The 14623-nt window shown below is 37.6% G+C and overlaps 1 protein-coding gene across 2 annotated transcripts in view; it reads right to left on the bottom strand.

The window, feature by feature from the left end:
• The window catches only part of ABI2 (abl interactor 2), a 101305-nt gene that overhangs the window by 24379 nt on the left and 62303 nt on the right, over window positions 1–14623 (bottom strand). The window contains exons 4-6 of one of the 2 annotated variants that reach the window (XM_077829980.1): window positions 7338–7435; window positions 2895–3041; window positions 1654–1778 (exon numbers count right to left, since the gene is read on the bottom strand). In XM_077829980.1, coding sequence (XP_077686106.1) covers window positions 1654–1778; window positions 2895–3041; window positions 7338–7435 — 370 coding nt within the window. The remainder of the gene's footprint in view (window positions 1–1653; window positions 1779–2894; window positions 3042–7337; window positions 7436–14623) is intronic. The other variant, XM_077829981.1, reaches the window with a different exon arrangement.

Here is a 14623-nt window from a genome sequence, read left to right as displayed (position 1 = left end):
ATGACACGTTTTTCATGGCCGTGAATTTAGTAGGGCCCTAATCACGGGAGTCAGGTCACAGAAAACCATACACATCACACACTTCATTAGAGGCACCATTTTAAATCCAATATTAGAAGGAAAACAACTGCTTGATGTCAAAAGAATTTCTGCCTTTATCCTACATACGCTTCTCTGAGAGCTCACATTATCCACACTGCCACAAACATACAACATAGTGGTTGTTTATAGGACTAATACTCTGAATCTCCTGGAAGAACAGGTGTTTTCCGACAAAACTCATATCCAAAAAAAATAAACCAGAAAAAGCCATAAAGATTGATGACTCCCAAGGATCTCTGAAAAGCCTCAGATTGTGTTCACAACTTGATTCACCTGTCTATGAAATGGAGCAAAGACTCACCTGCTGAGGGAGTGGAAGAAACAGCAGGGGGAGTTGGAGAGGTGAAGCCATCAGCAAGAGGCTGGGCTCCTGCAGCAGCAGCATCTGGGGCAGCGGAGGGGGCAGTAGCAGGAGCAAGGGGGGAAGGAGCAGGTGCAGAGGTAGCAGGAAGGGGAGAAGTGCCAGCTGAGCCAGCAGGGGCTATGTGAAAAGAGGAGGAAGAGGTAAAGTTAATAAGGAGATCAGGTTAGCAAGGATTAGAAAAGCCTTCTGACAATTCAGTGTTAGATATTCAGTAAACATTAAATGTTCTAGCACAAAAAGAGGGGATGAGAAAAAAATGATGCTTATGTTACAGGAGCATTCCAGTATATGCAGCAAATAAGGGTACCTGGGTCAAAAAAGTCTGCTATCAATTACAGATGTGGAAACCAACCTCTGAACATCTCAATGAAAGTCATTACTTTAAGAAAGACTGCTTTCCCCCTTTGATAGTTACTCTCCAATCTGTAGCACACAACTTGGTAGCTTTTGTACAAAATTAAACATATAGCAGAGGGAAGCCATCAGTTTCCCACAGCAATGTTTGGCACAGAAAAATAACTCTTCAGAACACAATTTATGCTAAAATAATGGTTTTCCTTCATTTCACTGAGAAGACTAAGGAAAGAAGCACGCAGAAAATCCTCAACACTGTATGAGAAAAAGAAAGGAGAGTACAAACACTAATTTCTGTGAACCAAAAGTGTTTATGTTTGACAGACTGCCTTTTCCATGACAATCTGCTCTGCTTTCATGAGTATACTGAAGATTTACTTTACTGTGCTCTTGCCTTTTTAAAAAAAATAAATCTAAGCTTCTAATAAACTTCTAGATGCCTACACGAACAGAAAGCAAATGAAAGACCATTCATCTGGCTAAAAGGAGCTAGAGATACTGTTTTCTTGGAACAGTGCTGTGTCCTATCTAGTCACGTCTAGACAAGAGTTCCTGTCTCAGCTGGTTTAAATGAATCAACCGTTTTGATTAACCAATAGACATAAAAGGCAAACAGGCAAATATCAGCATAACCAAACATTTCCACACTCAGGGGATATCAAGGTACCCACATTTTAATTATTAGCACCAAAACAATGTTAAAGTTTGTATGGTTCTGAAAAAGTTGCCTTGAAAAATTCTCTTGGAGATTCAGAGTCTTGCACACACAACAGTAAATAAACTCAAACATTAGAACTTGGGGAGAAAGAGAGGAAGGTGAGATTCCTATTTACCTGGATACACGCTAGGAGGAGATGGAGTGGGGACAGCAATAGGTACACCCACACTTCCACTTCCACTGTTCTCTCGACTGCTGCTCCGACTACTTGGGTGGCTCCCTCCACTACTCCCACTGCTGCTAAAGAAACCAAAGCCACCAAAACATTAATAATCTGGTCCATGGAGAAAATACATAAAAACCCAACAATAGAAACTTGCTACTTCACACTAATAACTGGCAGAAACAAACAACTGAAGCTGATATAACAAAAATCATTTTTCACAAAAGCATTTAATTTTGATCAAGAATGATCATTCGTTTGGCACTAGTAATCTAACAAGTATATATGGCATTTTGAAAAGCTAACTAACATGACACCACTGCAATACTATTAAATCTTTGAGTGGAGAGAGACAGCCCATTTTTGTACAGATTATATAAAGCATGTGGATTTGCAAGATTCTATTATATATGCTTCCACATTAAGTATTGTTGGGAGTAGAAAGGTTAAATCTATCAACATTTGCTGAAGTCAATAAAATCAAGTTTTCTCGTGTTTAGAATGGATATGGTATAAAGCTTATTTGTCAGCCTACTTAAATGGTTTTGAAGAAGAATTTAATATTTTAAGAGAGACATTTTAGCTCTCAGGTGGCATCTTATACCTCTGACAATTCCTAGGACTGAGGAAGTCTTCTAGTGGTCAGTGAAACAGTATCTTCTGTTATACATCATAACATCTCTCTGGGTTCAAAGCTAGTCGTTTACTCATTTATAAGTTGTGATTACTTCATTTTTACAGAACTGGTTAGCACTGTTCATCCTAAAGTCTCAAGATCTTTTATTTTTCAAAAAACATTGATTATGAAGCACGAGCAATTTTTAGTCCTCCAATAAGCATACCTCATAATTCGCACACACAAAATAATCTCCCCAAATCTTTGTAAAGATTAAATAGAGTGATGTTGCCAAGTTCCATATTATTATGACTGTTTCTACTACACAATTTTACTAGTAAATTATGAAGTACTGTACCTTACAAAATTAAAGTGTAATTGTGGGGAAAAAGTGAAGTAAATTTTAAGATAGAATATTATTGTTTTAACTGTGTCCATGAGTCAATGGGTTTCTCAGTCAGTAGTGTATTAGTGAGGTTATTAGTAGGATCTGGGTTTGATTTTAATCACAGCAGTGCATCTTGTATAGATTACTGTATTAGGCCAACCACATTCTGTGCAGGAGTAGACTGAATACCTGTATGTGCGATTCCTCTGATTCACAGAAGCTGTTCTAACAGGGCTCTGTTGCGAGGGAGCCATATTACGTGTTGGGCTAGGTACATAGTCATTTGGTACCACTGGAGGACGCACAGGCTCCAGTGTGCGATAGGGAGAGTGACGCCTGGACAAAAAAAGCAATATGTACAGAAGCAAATTTAGTCAGAATATAGCGCAGCCACAGATCTTTTACCAGTGTAAAATTATAGTTATATGTGTCGCAAAATCTAAGGGACTCAAAAAAATGGTTTTTCCACACGTCTGCAATGTCCAATTTATGACCAGGGAGTGGAGGATGGGATTTATGCTCTCCATTACCCAAACCCCTTTTCCTATGCAGGAATTTTCTGTTTTGCATATTTTATTGATCTGAATTGAGCAGTTGAGGAGTCAGTTTGCCTTTCCACTACTAGATCAGAGTAGTTTGCATTTATGTAAATATCTTATTTTGAATTTAACACAATAAACTCTGTTTCAGAATCAGCCATTACATGAACATAAGAACGGCCCTACTGGGTCAGACCAAAGGTCCATCTAGCCCAGTATCCTGTCTTCCGACAGTGGCCAATGCCAGGAGCCCCAGAGGGAATGAACAGAACAGGTAATCATCAAATGATCCATCCCCCGTTGCCCATTTTCAGCTTCTGGCAAACAGAGGGTACGGACACCATCTCTGCCCATCCTGGCTTATAGCCATTGATGGACCTATCACCCATTAATTTATCTAGTTCTTTTTTGAACCCTGTTAGAGTCTTGGCCTTCACAACATCCTCTGGCAAGAAGTTCCACAGGTTGACTGTGTGTTGTGTGAAAAAGTACTTCCTTCTGTTTTAAATCTGATGTCTATTAATTTCATTTGATGGCCCCTAGTTCTTGTGTTATGAGAAGGAGTAAATAACACTTATTTACTGTCTTCACACTAGTCATGATTTTATAGACCTCAATCATATCCCCCCTTAATCGTCTCTTTTCCAAGATGAAAAAGGTCCCAATCTTATTAAAATCTCTTCATACGGAAGCTGTTCCATTCCCCTAATCATTTTTGTTGCCCTTTTCTGAACATTTTCCAAGTCCAATATATCTTTTTTGAGATGGGGCAACCACATCTGCACGCAGTATTCAAGATGTGGGCGTACTGTGAATTTATACAGAGGAAATATGATATTTTCTGTCTTATTATCGATCCCTTTCTTAATGATACCCAACATTCTGTTCACTTTTTTGACTGCTGCTGCACATTGAGTGGATGTTTTCAGAGAACTATCCACAATGACTCCAAGATCTCTTTCTTGAGTGGTAACAGCTAATTTAGATCCCATCATTTTATATGTATAGTTGGGATTATGTTTTCCAATGTGCATTACTTTGCATTTATCAACACTGAATTTCATCTGCCGTTTTGTTGCCCAGTCACCCAGTTTTGAGAGATCCTTTTGTAGCTCTTCGCAGTCTGCCTGGGACTTAACTATCTTGAATAGTTTTGTGTCATCTACAAATTTTGCCACCTCATTATTTACCCATTTTTCCAGATCAGTTATGAATACGTTAAATAGGAGTGGCCCCAGTACAGACCCCTGGGGGACACCATTATTTAGCTCTCTCCATTTATTCCTACCCTTTATTTCCTATCTTTTATCAAGTTACCAATCCAGGAGAGAACCTTCCTTCTTATCCCATGACTGCTTACTTTGCTTAGGAGCCTTTGGTGAGGGACCTTGTCAAAGGCTTTCTGAACATCTAAATACACTATATCCACTGAATCCACTTTTTCCACATGCCTGCTGACCCCCTCAAAGAATTCTAGTAGATTGATAAGGCATGATTTCCCTTTACAGAAAACATGTTGACTATTCCCCAACAAATTATGTTCATCTATGTGTCTGACAATTTTGTTCTTTCCTATAGTTTCAGCCAGTTTGCCCTGTACTGAAGTCAGGCTTACAGGCCTGTAATTGCCAGGGTCTCCTCTGGAGCCCTTTTTAAAAACTTGCGTCACATTAGCTATCCTCCAGTCATTTGGTACAGAAGCTAATTTAAATGATAGGTTACAGATGACAGTTAGTAATCTTTCAGAAATGTTGGGTGAATACCATCTCATCCTGGTGACTTCTACTGTTTAGTTTATCAATTTGTTCCAAACCTCCTCTAATGACACCTCAGTCTGGGACAGTTCCTCAGATTTGTCACCGAAAAAAGAATGGCTCAGGTTTGGGAATCTCCCTCAAATCCTCAACCATGAAGACCAATGCAAAGAATTCATTTAGTTTCTCCGCAATGGCCTTATCGTCCTTGAGTGCTCCGTTAGCACATCAATCGTTCAGTGGCCCCACTGGTTGTTTAGCAGGCTTCCTGCTTCAGATGTACTTAAAAAAAATTGGTACTACTTTTTGAGTCTTTGGCTAGCTGTTCTTCAAATTCTTTTTTAGCCTTCCTAATTATATTTTTACATTTCATTTCCCAGAGTATATGCGCCTTTCTATTTTCATCGTTAGGATTTAACTTCCACTTTTTAAAGGATACCTTTTTGCCTCTCACTGCTTTTTTTACTTTGTTGTTTAGTCACGGTGGCTCTTTTTTGGTTCTCTATGTTTTTTAATTTGGGGTGTACATTTAAGTTGAGCCTCTATTATGGTGTCTTTAAAAAGTTTCCATGCAGTTTGCAGGGATTTTACCTTTGGCACTGTACCCTTTAATTTCTGTTTAACTAACCTCCTAATTTTTGTGTAGTTCCCCTTTCTGTTGGGTCACCGTGGTGTTTTCCCCGCCACAGGGATGTTAAATATTATTATATTATGGTCACTATTACCAAGCGATCCAGCTATACTCACCTCTTGCGACCTGAACCTGTGCTCCATTTAGGACTAAACCAAGAATTGCCTCTCCTCTTGTGGGTTCCAGGACTAACTGCTCCAAGAAGCAGTCATTTAAGGTGTCAAGAAACTTAATCTCTGCATCCCTTCCTAAGGTGATACGTACCCAGTCACTATGGGGATAGTTGAAATCCCCCATTCTTATTGAGTTTTTTTATTTTAATAGCCTCTCTAATCTCTCTGAGCATTTCACAGTCACTATCACCACCCTGGACAGGTGGTCTGTAAGATATGCCTACTGCTATATTCTTATTATTTAAGCATGGAATTACTATCCATAGAGATTCTATGGTACAGTTTGGTTAATTTAAGATTTTTACTTTATTAGATTCTACACTTTCTTTCACATGTAGCATCACTGCCCCACCAGCACAACCTGTTCTGTCCTTCCAATATATTTTGTAGCCTGTTATTACTGCTTCCCATTGACTATCCTCATTACACCAAGTTTCTGTGATGCCTATTATATCAATATCCTCATTTAATATGAGGCACTCTAGTTCACCCATATTATTTAGACTTCTAGCATTGGTATATAAGCACTTTAAAAACCTGTCACTTTTTAGCTGCCTGCCATCACATGATGTAATTGAATGGGACTTTTTTTCATTTGACTGTTTCTCATCAGGTCACACTACGCAGGTCACACAAGTATTTCATCTTCCATCCTCTCCTTCTTATTAGGACATCAGGAATCTCCATTTATAGATCCTCCCCTAAGGGATGTCCGAACCACGTGCTCCTCTGTACCTGTCGGCTTTCCCCCAGACCTTAGTTTAAAAACTGCTTTACGACCTTTTTAATTTTAAGCACCAACAATCTGGTTCCATTTTGGTTTAGGTAGAACCCATCCTTCCTGTGTAGGCTCCCCTTTCCCAAGTTTCCCCAGTTCCTAATAAATCTAAACCCCTCCTTCCTACACCCTCATCTCATCCACACATTCAGACCTTGCAGTTCTGCCTGTCTAATTGGCCCTGCACATGGAACCAGAAGCATTTCAGAGAATTCTAACACGAACATACACTACATCAATGCAATAACTAGAAGGGCTGCTGTTCCTCATGACACAATTCATAAGGACTATCAGATGAAGAAAATGTAGAATTCAGGTTCATAGCTCCACTGGAAAGCACATTTTACCATTCACAGCATATATGCCCAACCTGTGACACAGTATGTCAATTTAGATATTACATTAGCTACTGCAGATAGACAGTACAACCTGTCAGAACACCACTAATTCTATCCACCACAGATAATACAAGCCAAAAGAAATCAAAGGAAGTCTTCCTGAATAAAACTTCTAATGACCTTCATCATCTACAGTGAGCAACACATCACTTACAATTTAAGATGTGGTCAATGAAAAGGATGGTGGTACAACTTCTCCAAGCCTCACAGCCCATCTTTAGATGGTGGACAAGAAGCAAGAATAAGGAAGATGTTTAAAATTTTTGCCCTGGTAGAAATTTAGGTGCTCAGCTGTTTAGGAATATCTCTTCCCCATCTACTCTCTACAAAAATATTAAGTCTACAGTAATTGTGCTCACCCAATCGTTCCTTTTCCTGACATTGGTGGGCTGGGCGGTTTCTGGGTAGGTGGAGTGGTACGAGGCAGCCCACCCATCTTCATATTCTGTGTACTAACCTGCATGAAAGAACGGAGAGAAAAACAGCCTTTACTATACTCAGACTTTAGGTAATAAGAGCAAGATTCCTTGAAAATTCATTCTATAGTACTAAAGAGGCCAGGGGAAGGTTTAAACTGAAAAAAACTGAGAGGCCATGCATTTCATACACAACTTCTACTCTGCCAGAGGTCAACAGTTGCACTCAAAGGACTCTTTATTATGTGGGGTTTGCAAAGATTTGTATATAGAAACTACATTCACCTTTAGGCCATCACATGAATATTAAATCTCTGCTGATGTTGAGCTGTACTTAATCCAATTAAAAATCCCTTTTAGCAGGGCAACAAAGTCGTTTTCTTTTTTGTTTTGTTTTGTTTTATTTGTTGAAGATAAAAGCAGTTATTTCTAGTTGCACTGTTTAATGTTAATTCCCCCATATTTTTTGAGAATGGACTTTAAAAAACTAGAGGAGTAAGTAGGGTTACAGATAACTAAAGAGCAGCTAAACTTTAGTAGTTATTTTTACATTAAAGGTATTCTCCAGTAGAACTAATCTCTCACATTTTAAGATTTAATATAAAATTATGCTTTAAACAGAATGCTATATATTGTAATGTTTTCACATTAATATACCAAAACTATTTAATGAACATAAACTACACATACGAAACATGTAGCCACACTAAATTTATAACAGTCTAAGCTAAACTAAATCTCTAGTCTGTGGAATAGGAAAAAAGAAATCATGACTACTGATGTGATCTTTCCAGTTTTCTTCCTTAGAAAATAGTGAGATAATCAGAAACTACAAATTCAAGTTAATATTTCACTATTTAAGTCATCAGCATCAATGTTGACTGATCTCAGTGCTGATCAAAAACAAAATGTTTTGATATTTATAATTCATGATGTTAGTAGTAATTATGTTGTTAATGTATACACCAAGCCAATGAATAGCTCTCTGGCTGCATACAAAAGTTAGACACAGCAGGTAGAGAATTTATACACATATATGTAGGGAGGATCTATAAAATATCTTTTTAATCTATGAGCCCTAAATCTATTCCTCATCATATAAATAATGTCAAATGATTCATGCTAAATAATTTAGGGTTTTAATTGTTTTAATGTTGGTTATTTCCCATTATTAAATACTCTTTATACTCTCCTTTTTGGATACCCATGCCATGCTCTATTGCACACAGCTACAGCGTATATCATTTCCAACATGTATTGTTTCCAAATAAGGTGACATATTCCCAGAAAGTAAGTCCCCCTATTTATAGAAGAGGCTCAGTGATCAAATTGTTTAGAAATATTCTTAGAGGCAAATTACATCCTTTTAATCACTCCAAAAGCCAAGCAGTGTTTATTTTTGTTGCTGTTTAAATGATACAGATTATTTAAGGATTAATATATTGCAGTATCCTGACACACTGAAACTTGATTCCTATATAGAAGGTGAAAACAGAAGATGGAAATCTCAAAGCTATGCTGCTTTTAGCTTGTCGTGGGTGGCGGGGGGGGGGGGGAGTTTAAAGAAGTGACTATTGAGATTTTTAGAATTTGAGAGACAGTAAAAGTCTCAAATGTTCTGATTAGTTTTACAAACATATCTTGCAAATAGTATCATAAAGTCCTTTAAGCCAACTTTAAGCAACATGAAAACTAAAATTACTTTAAGTGAAGGGCTAGGTAAACACTGAATTCCATCAACTTGAGCGGGAGAGGGAAAAAAGTGTATAATTAAAGGAAAATACATTTTATTCTTTTCACAGAACATGGAAAACATCCCAAAAGCTGGAATTTTTTTTTTTTTTAAAGTTGCAGCATCTCCTTCATCTCCTTTCATCAAACTTGTCGGTATCACCCACTTACCTGTCCGAGTTGTTTAAAACAAACATCCTTTATTAATGTTAACCCCTAGGTCACTTCTTATGCAGAGGATGTCAGTGGCACATTAAGCTCTATGAGTAGGATTTTCAAAAGTCTTCAGATGGGAGCAGAGTTAAACCAGTGTAAGCACTTTCGAAAATTCCATCCTAGATATTTCAAACCTCCCCTAAGTGTCTATCACTCGGGAACACAAACTGCATCATAACCACTACCTATAGGATTATATTTAAACTATATGATTAAATCTAATTTAACATACCCTCAAAGAAGAAACTACATTACTGTTATTAGTAATAATATTACAATAGTAATAGGTACTGCAATAATGTATTAGGCTCCCATTATACTAGGAGTTGTACAAACAGAGATTATAGTCCCAACCCCAGAGTAGTGGGATGGGAGTAGTTGAAGGATAAAGTAAAGTGAACAGTGTAGCAGAAAATTGGAAGTCATGCTTGCTGTTTTCTTCACCAATGTAGAACTCCAGAGACTGCCAATATATTTTACATAAGATGGACAAGAAACAGCTTTAAAAAACGTGACTTAAAAACAGTACAAGAATCTCTTTGTTAACAAGGAATTTAAACAGTGAAAAAGAAAGGAGACATTCTTTAAAAAGACTAAAATGAAAGAGGGGGTAATGCATGACCGGCAGATTAAATTTAGACTCCCCCATGTGATGACTTTGAAATTGTAATGCTGAAAGAGGGCAAGTAATCAAGGTTTACAGAGCTGATTTACAAATCTGAAAGAGTTGACTGATTAAAGTTTAGCTATTGTCTGTTACACAGCTCTGTTTGAAGAGTCTCCACTTTGACTTAAGGCCAAATAATCAAAAAAAGCAATGAGAAATATACAGCTATTTCAACAGTTCTGATTAACACTGACTGACTGATTGACCTTCATTGCTAGAATAATACCACACAACATACAGAGAAAGCTTTCCGATTATCTTGGATGAGGAGAAATGGAGAGAGACACAGCATTAGGATAAAGTAGGAAATTGCATCAGTAACTTTAGCTGAGATGCAAGTCAGTTCACCCCTAACCCCCTACCCCAAGAAAGATGCAATTTTCAAGTCCCTCTTCACCGTCTATGTAAAGATTTCTAGTACCAGAAATAGAGGGAAAATATTCATTCCCCCATTACTGGGAAAATGTTCACATATCTGCATATGTATACCCTTTGTATACCCTTTCTATGTGTGTGCACGCACATGCATGTCATACATAAATATCTTCCTACACTAATCCTCAACTCGGGGAATTTAAAGGAGTGACCGTAAAGATTTTTTTAAAAATAAGCAGCAAGAGAACTGAACATTACTCTTGCATTCACTGCCAGATTTTTAAGTTTGTCCAGTATACTTAATTTAACTGTACTTGCTAAGAGGTTCTGATTTTATTTCCTAATTAAGTTCCTCCTAAAAGATAAAGGTGTTCACGCGCCAAGTAGCTGAAGAGCAGACCAAATTGTTGCACTCTAACTGCCCCACGTTGATGCTGCTGGTGCAAACTAAATGGTACCCAGCTCGTGTTAATGTATTCCTCTTTCAAACAGTACTACTTTAATGCAAATTAGGTACACTTTAATTCACCCTAACAACATCACCATGGAGCAGTTAGAACACAACACTTTGGTGCACTCTGAAATTCACACCCTCATACTCCACCTTGCAGTACAGTATACAGGCTTAGTCTCTCTGTGCCTCAGTTCCTCATTTATAAAACAGGGATACTAGTACTCCCTGCTTCAGAGAGTCCTGCAAGCTAAAATTCATTAAAGATTGTGAGATGCTCACACACTGTGGTAATGGGGGCCACATAAGTATGAGAGAGAGAGAGAGAGATCTTAGTTGTACTTGCCCTTCCTCCTAACTCTCCCTTCCTGTCACGCTCATTTATCTCAGTTTAGACTGTTAGCTCACCTGGGCTACGTGTTTTAATACAGCACTGTGTGTGTGTTCATACAGAACCTAACGCAACAGAATTCTTAAAATTAAGCTTTACAAAGGACACTTTAAGGAACTTGTGACCAATAAAAGCAGCAACTTAAAAATCACATACTGTTCAGTGCTCTGCACCTCTAAAAATCAGGAGACTTATATAGGTACCTAAATATGGTTTAGATGCCTGACACTAGGCACTCAAATTTTGGAAAGTCACTAAGGTCCAAATTTCTAACTTGGGCTTGACAGACTGGGAACACTGTAGAACCCAAGCCTTCTGACTCCCAGTCCTCTGTACTAACTACCAGACCATGCACAGCTTTTCAAAGTAATGACCTCAACTGAAAAAACTAGTAAGTGGACAATCCACGTAAGTGTTCTGAGACATTAAAACGGTTCAATGGTAATTCAGCAACACTATGCTGGAAGTACTTCATTCATACCAACTCTGAGGACGCTCCTGCCATTCCTACATACCATATTAGCAATACATATTTTCTGAGTCCATCCACTTGGTATTACTCTTTTATGGAATTTTTAAAGCCCCACGATGTTTCATTTTCAACATTAACAAAACCAAACCACATTTCCTTAAACTTTCTCACATTTTTATATGTAAAAAAGGAAACAACTTCCAATTATGATACTTAACTTTTGGCTCTTAACTGGCAAAATAAAGAGAAATTTGGCAAGTTTTGCAGCATTTTCTGAACTTCTGAAGCCATATATCTTGTGGGGGCAGAATTACACACACGACCTACAAAAGGACAATGAACAGTACTTAAAGTTACTTTCTTTTTTAGTTTGCTGGTACTTTTTAAAAAAAACAAAAAACAAAAAACTGAAGTCCCACAAGTAAAGTTGAAGGTTTAGAATCGTGTTTGTCCCATTATTCTTAATAATTTAGATTCCTGCTGGAAAATTTTGGGTTTTTTAATTTTTAGGGGGGGGGGGGTAAAAAACGTGAACATTGCGAACTTTCTTCAAAGCTATTTCTTCTGGACAAAGGTCAAAAAAAGAAACCTCTAGCTGCTTTAAAAGCTACGGTCACCCTATTCGTGTTTGGTTACCTTCAAGCAATTCCTTATTGTGTGCAACTAGAAGTTAGCAATTCAGAACATAGATGGCTCTAACTGAGTGATTCTAGTCAAGCAATGGACACCCTATTGCTATGTTATAAATTCCATATGATAAAGAGCACCTCCATGTTGTTTTTAATCACACAATTGTGTCTTTCCTCCTATACTGCCACCAATGATGAATAATGGCCATATTTCATTAACTATACTATCTGTCCAAAAAGGCTCACAGGAAATTTTACCACACAACTACCCACATGATTACCTATCCACACAAAGCTATTTCCTCAATTCATGTTCAGAATACCAGCATAAATAATATCAGCATAAATTTAACTCCTCCCTTCAGCTGCATTCTTGTGGGGTGGAAATGACAGTAACATTTACATTTCTCATTTCCTCTGATACTCAACTAGTATAAAGGTGAGTCTAGGTTTCCCACGCAAGCTATGTCAAGAATGAATAAATGGATGTAAGTATTGTCAGACTGTTCAGTGATTTATTAGGCTGTAACTCCCCACTCTCATTGCAAAAAAGGAAGCAACTTAATTCTTTCTATATTAGGCAGTTGAAAAGATTTTGAAAAGTAGCATGCTGCATTGTCTTCTAGTGCCCCATGAACTACAAGAACCATAAATACTTCTAAGGTGTTTGATTCCTGGATCTACTTGTGATGAAGAAAAAATGATAGGAGATACTGACAAGATAACTCTGATTCAAGGGCAGCATGGATTTAATTCACAGTCAGAACAAGTTTGGAGATTATGCAACACTTATCAATAGAGACACCCAAACTGGTGGAAGACAAGGTGGCTGAAGAACACAAAACTGCTTTGCAAATATTTAAAAGTGAACTGCAAAGGAAATAAAATTACTTGCACATATTTGTTTCTTTATAGGTATAAAGGCAGCTCAAAAGGTATGTTTTCAAAGGCTTTTCCCCTGTTTTTCTAATGCAAAATAAAAAAGGAGGGACAGAAAACTCCTCCTTTAATAAGTTTAGGCCACCTTCTTTATGAATCACAAAAAAGAGAAAATAGGTGAACACTCATTTTTTCCTTTGCAGGTCACCCTGGAAACAATCGCCAAACCTACCAGCCATTATTTTTGAACTCCCAATCCTCCCCAAAACCAGCTTTTTTCAATTTTTAACCATGCCACCCTCTTACGCCATCAGCTTTTTCAGCAGGAAAGATAAGCTCAACAACTCTGGATCTTTTACAAATCATCCAATTTTAAGACTTTTCAAGTGAAAGAATCCATCACATCCATTGGTAAATTGTTCTAATGGTTAATTACCCTCACTCTTAATCTGTTTTTTCAGTTATTCCTTATTTCCAGTTGCTTTACCTCAGCTTCCTGCCACTAGATCTGGTTAGGTCTTTGCTAGATTAAAAGAGCTCTGTGCTATCAGAAATCTTCTCCCTGTAGTCTTAGAGACCATCATCAAGTCATCTCAATCTTCTCTTTGATAAGTAAAATAGATTGAGTCCTTCAGTCTCCCACTGTATGGCAGTGTAAATCTATTATGAAGCAATTGACTTATAGCTGATATGAAACTACAACAATTAGAGTAAAAAAAATTAATTTTTTTTTTTTTTTTACATGACAAAGCAGCCTTGAATGAACTGCACAATTGCTCTGACTGAACTATTCAACCTTCAGGAATGATTTCATGGGAAAAAAAGTAGTCCCATGAACAAATATTTTATAGATACATAGATATGTATTTTATAGTCGTACTAACACCTAATCACCAGACATGCTACGAGCTCCTAGATTTGCACAGGTGTATTGTATATTCACATGGCATGTTGGCAACTACTGTCTATAGATCTGAAGAATTAACAACAGGATCTACTTTAAACACTGTGACCCTTTAGCTGCAAATAGCAGTGAACATGTCAATAGAGAACATTTCTTTAAATACAAAATACTCTTCAGGATCAGGTCTCAAGAGGAAGCACTCTCCAGAGAAGAAGTCAGACTTAACCCACTGCACATACTTCACCCTCTAGGGAGAGGAAGAGAGAACAAACAGGTGACAGATACATAATCACACTGCTTAATGCATTCCTGGAAGGCACTCAGATTCTACATGGTAAGTGCAGTATAGAAAAATATATAGAATAAAAATCCCTAAAGAGATGTTTTCACACATTTTTATGGGAATTCCTTCATTGGTCAATCAGACTTCAGATTTTCTAGGACATTCAAGCACGAACTATCCTTCTCCCATAATGTAGATTAGGGGTGGGCAAACTTTTTGGCCCGAGGGTCA

This window comes from Eretmochelys imbricata, chromosome 11 (genome assembly GCF_965152235.1).
Source record: "Eretmochelys imbricata isolate rEreImb1 chromosome 11, rEreImb1.hap1, whole genome shotgun sequence".
Classification (NCBI taxonomy): Eukaryota; Metazoa; Chordata; order Testudines; family Cheloniidae; genus Eretmochelys; species Eretmochelys imbricata.
This window is presented reverse-complemented; position numbering and strand designations above follow the sequence as displayed.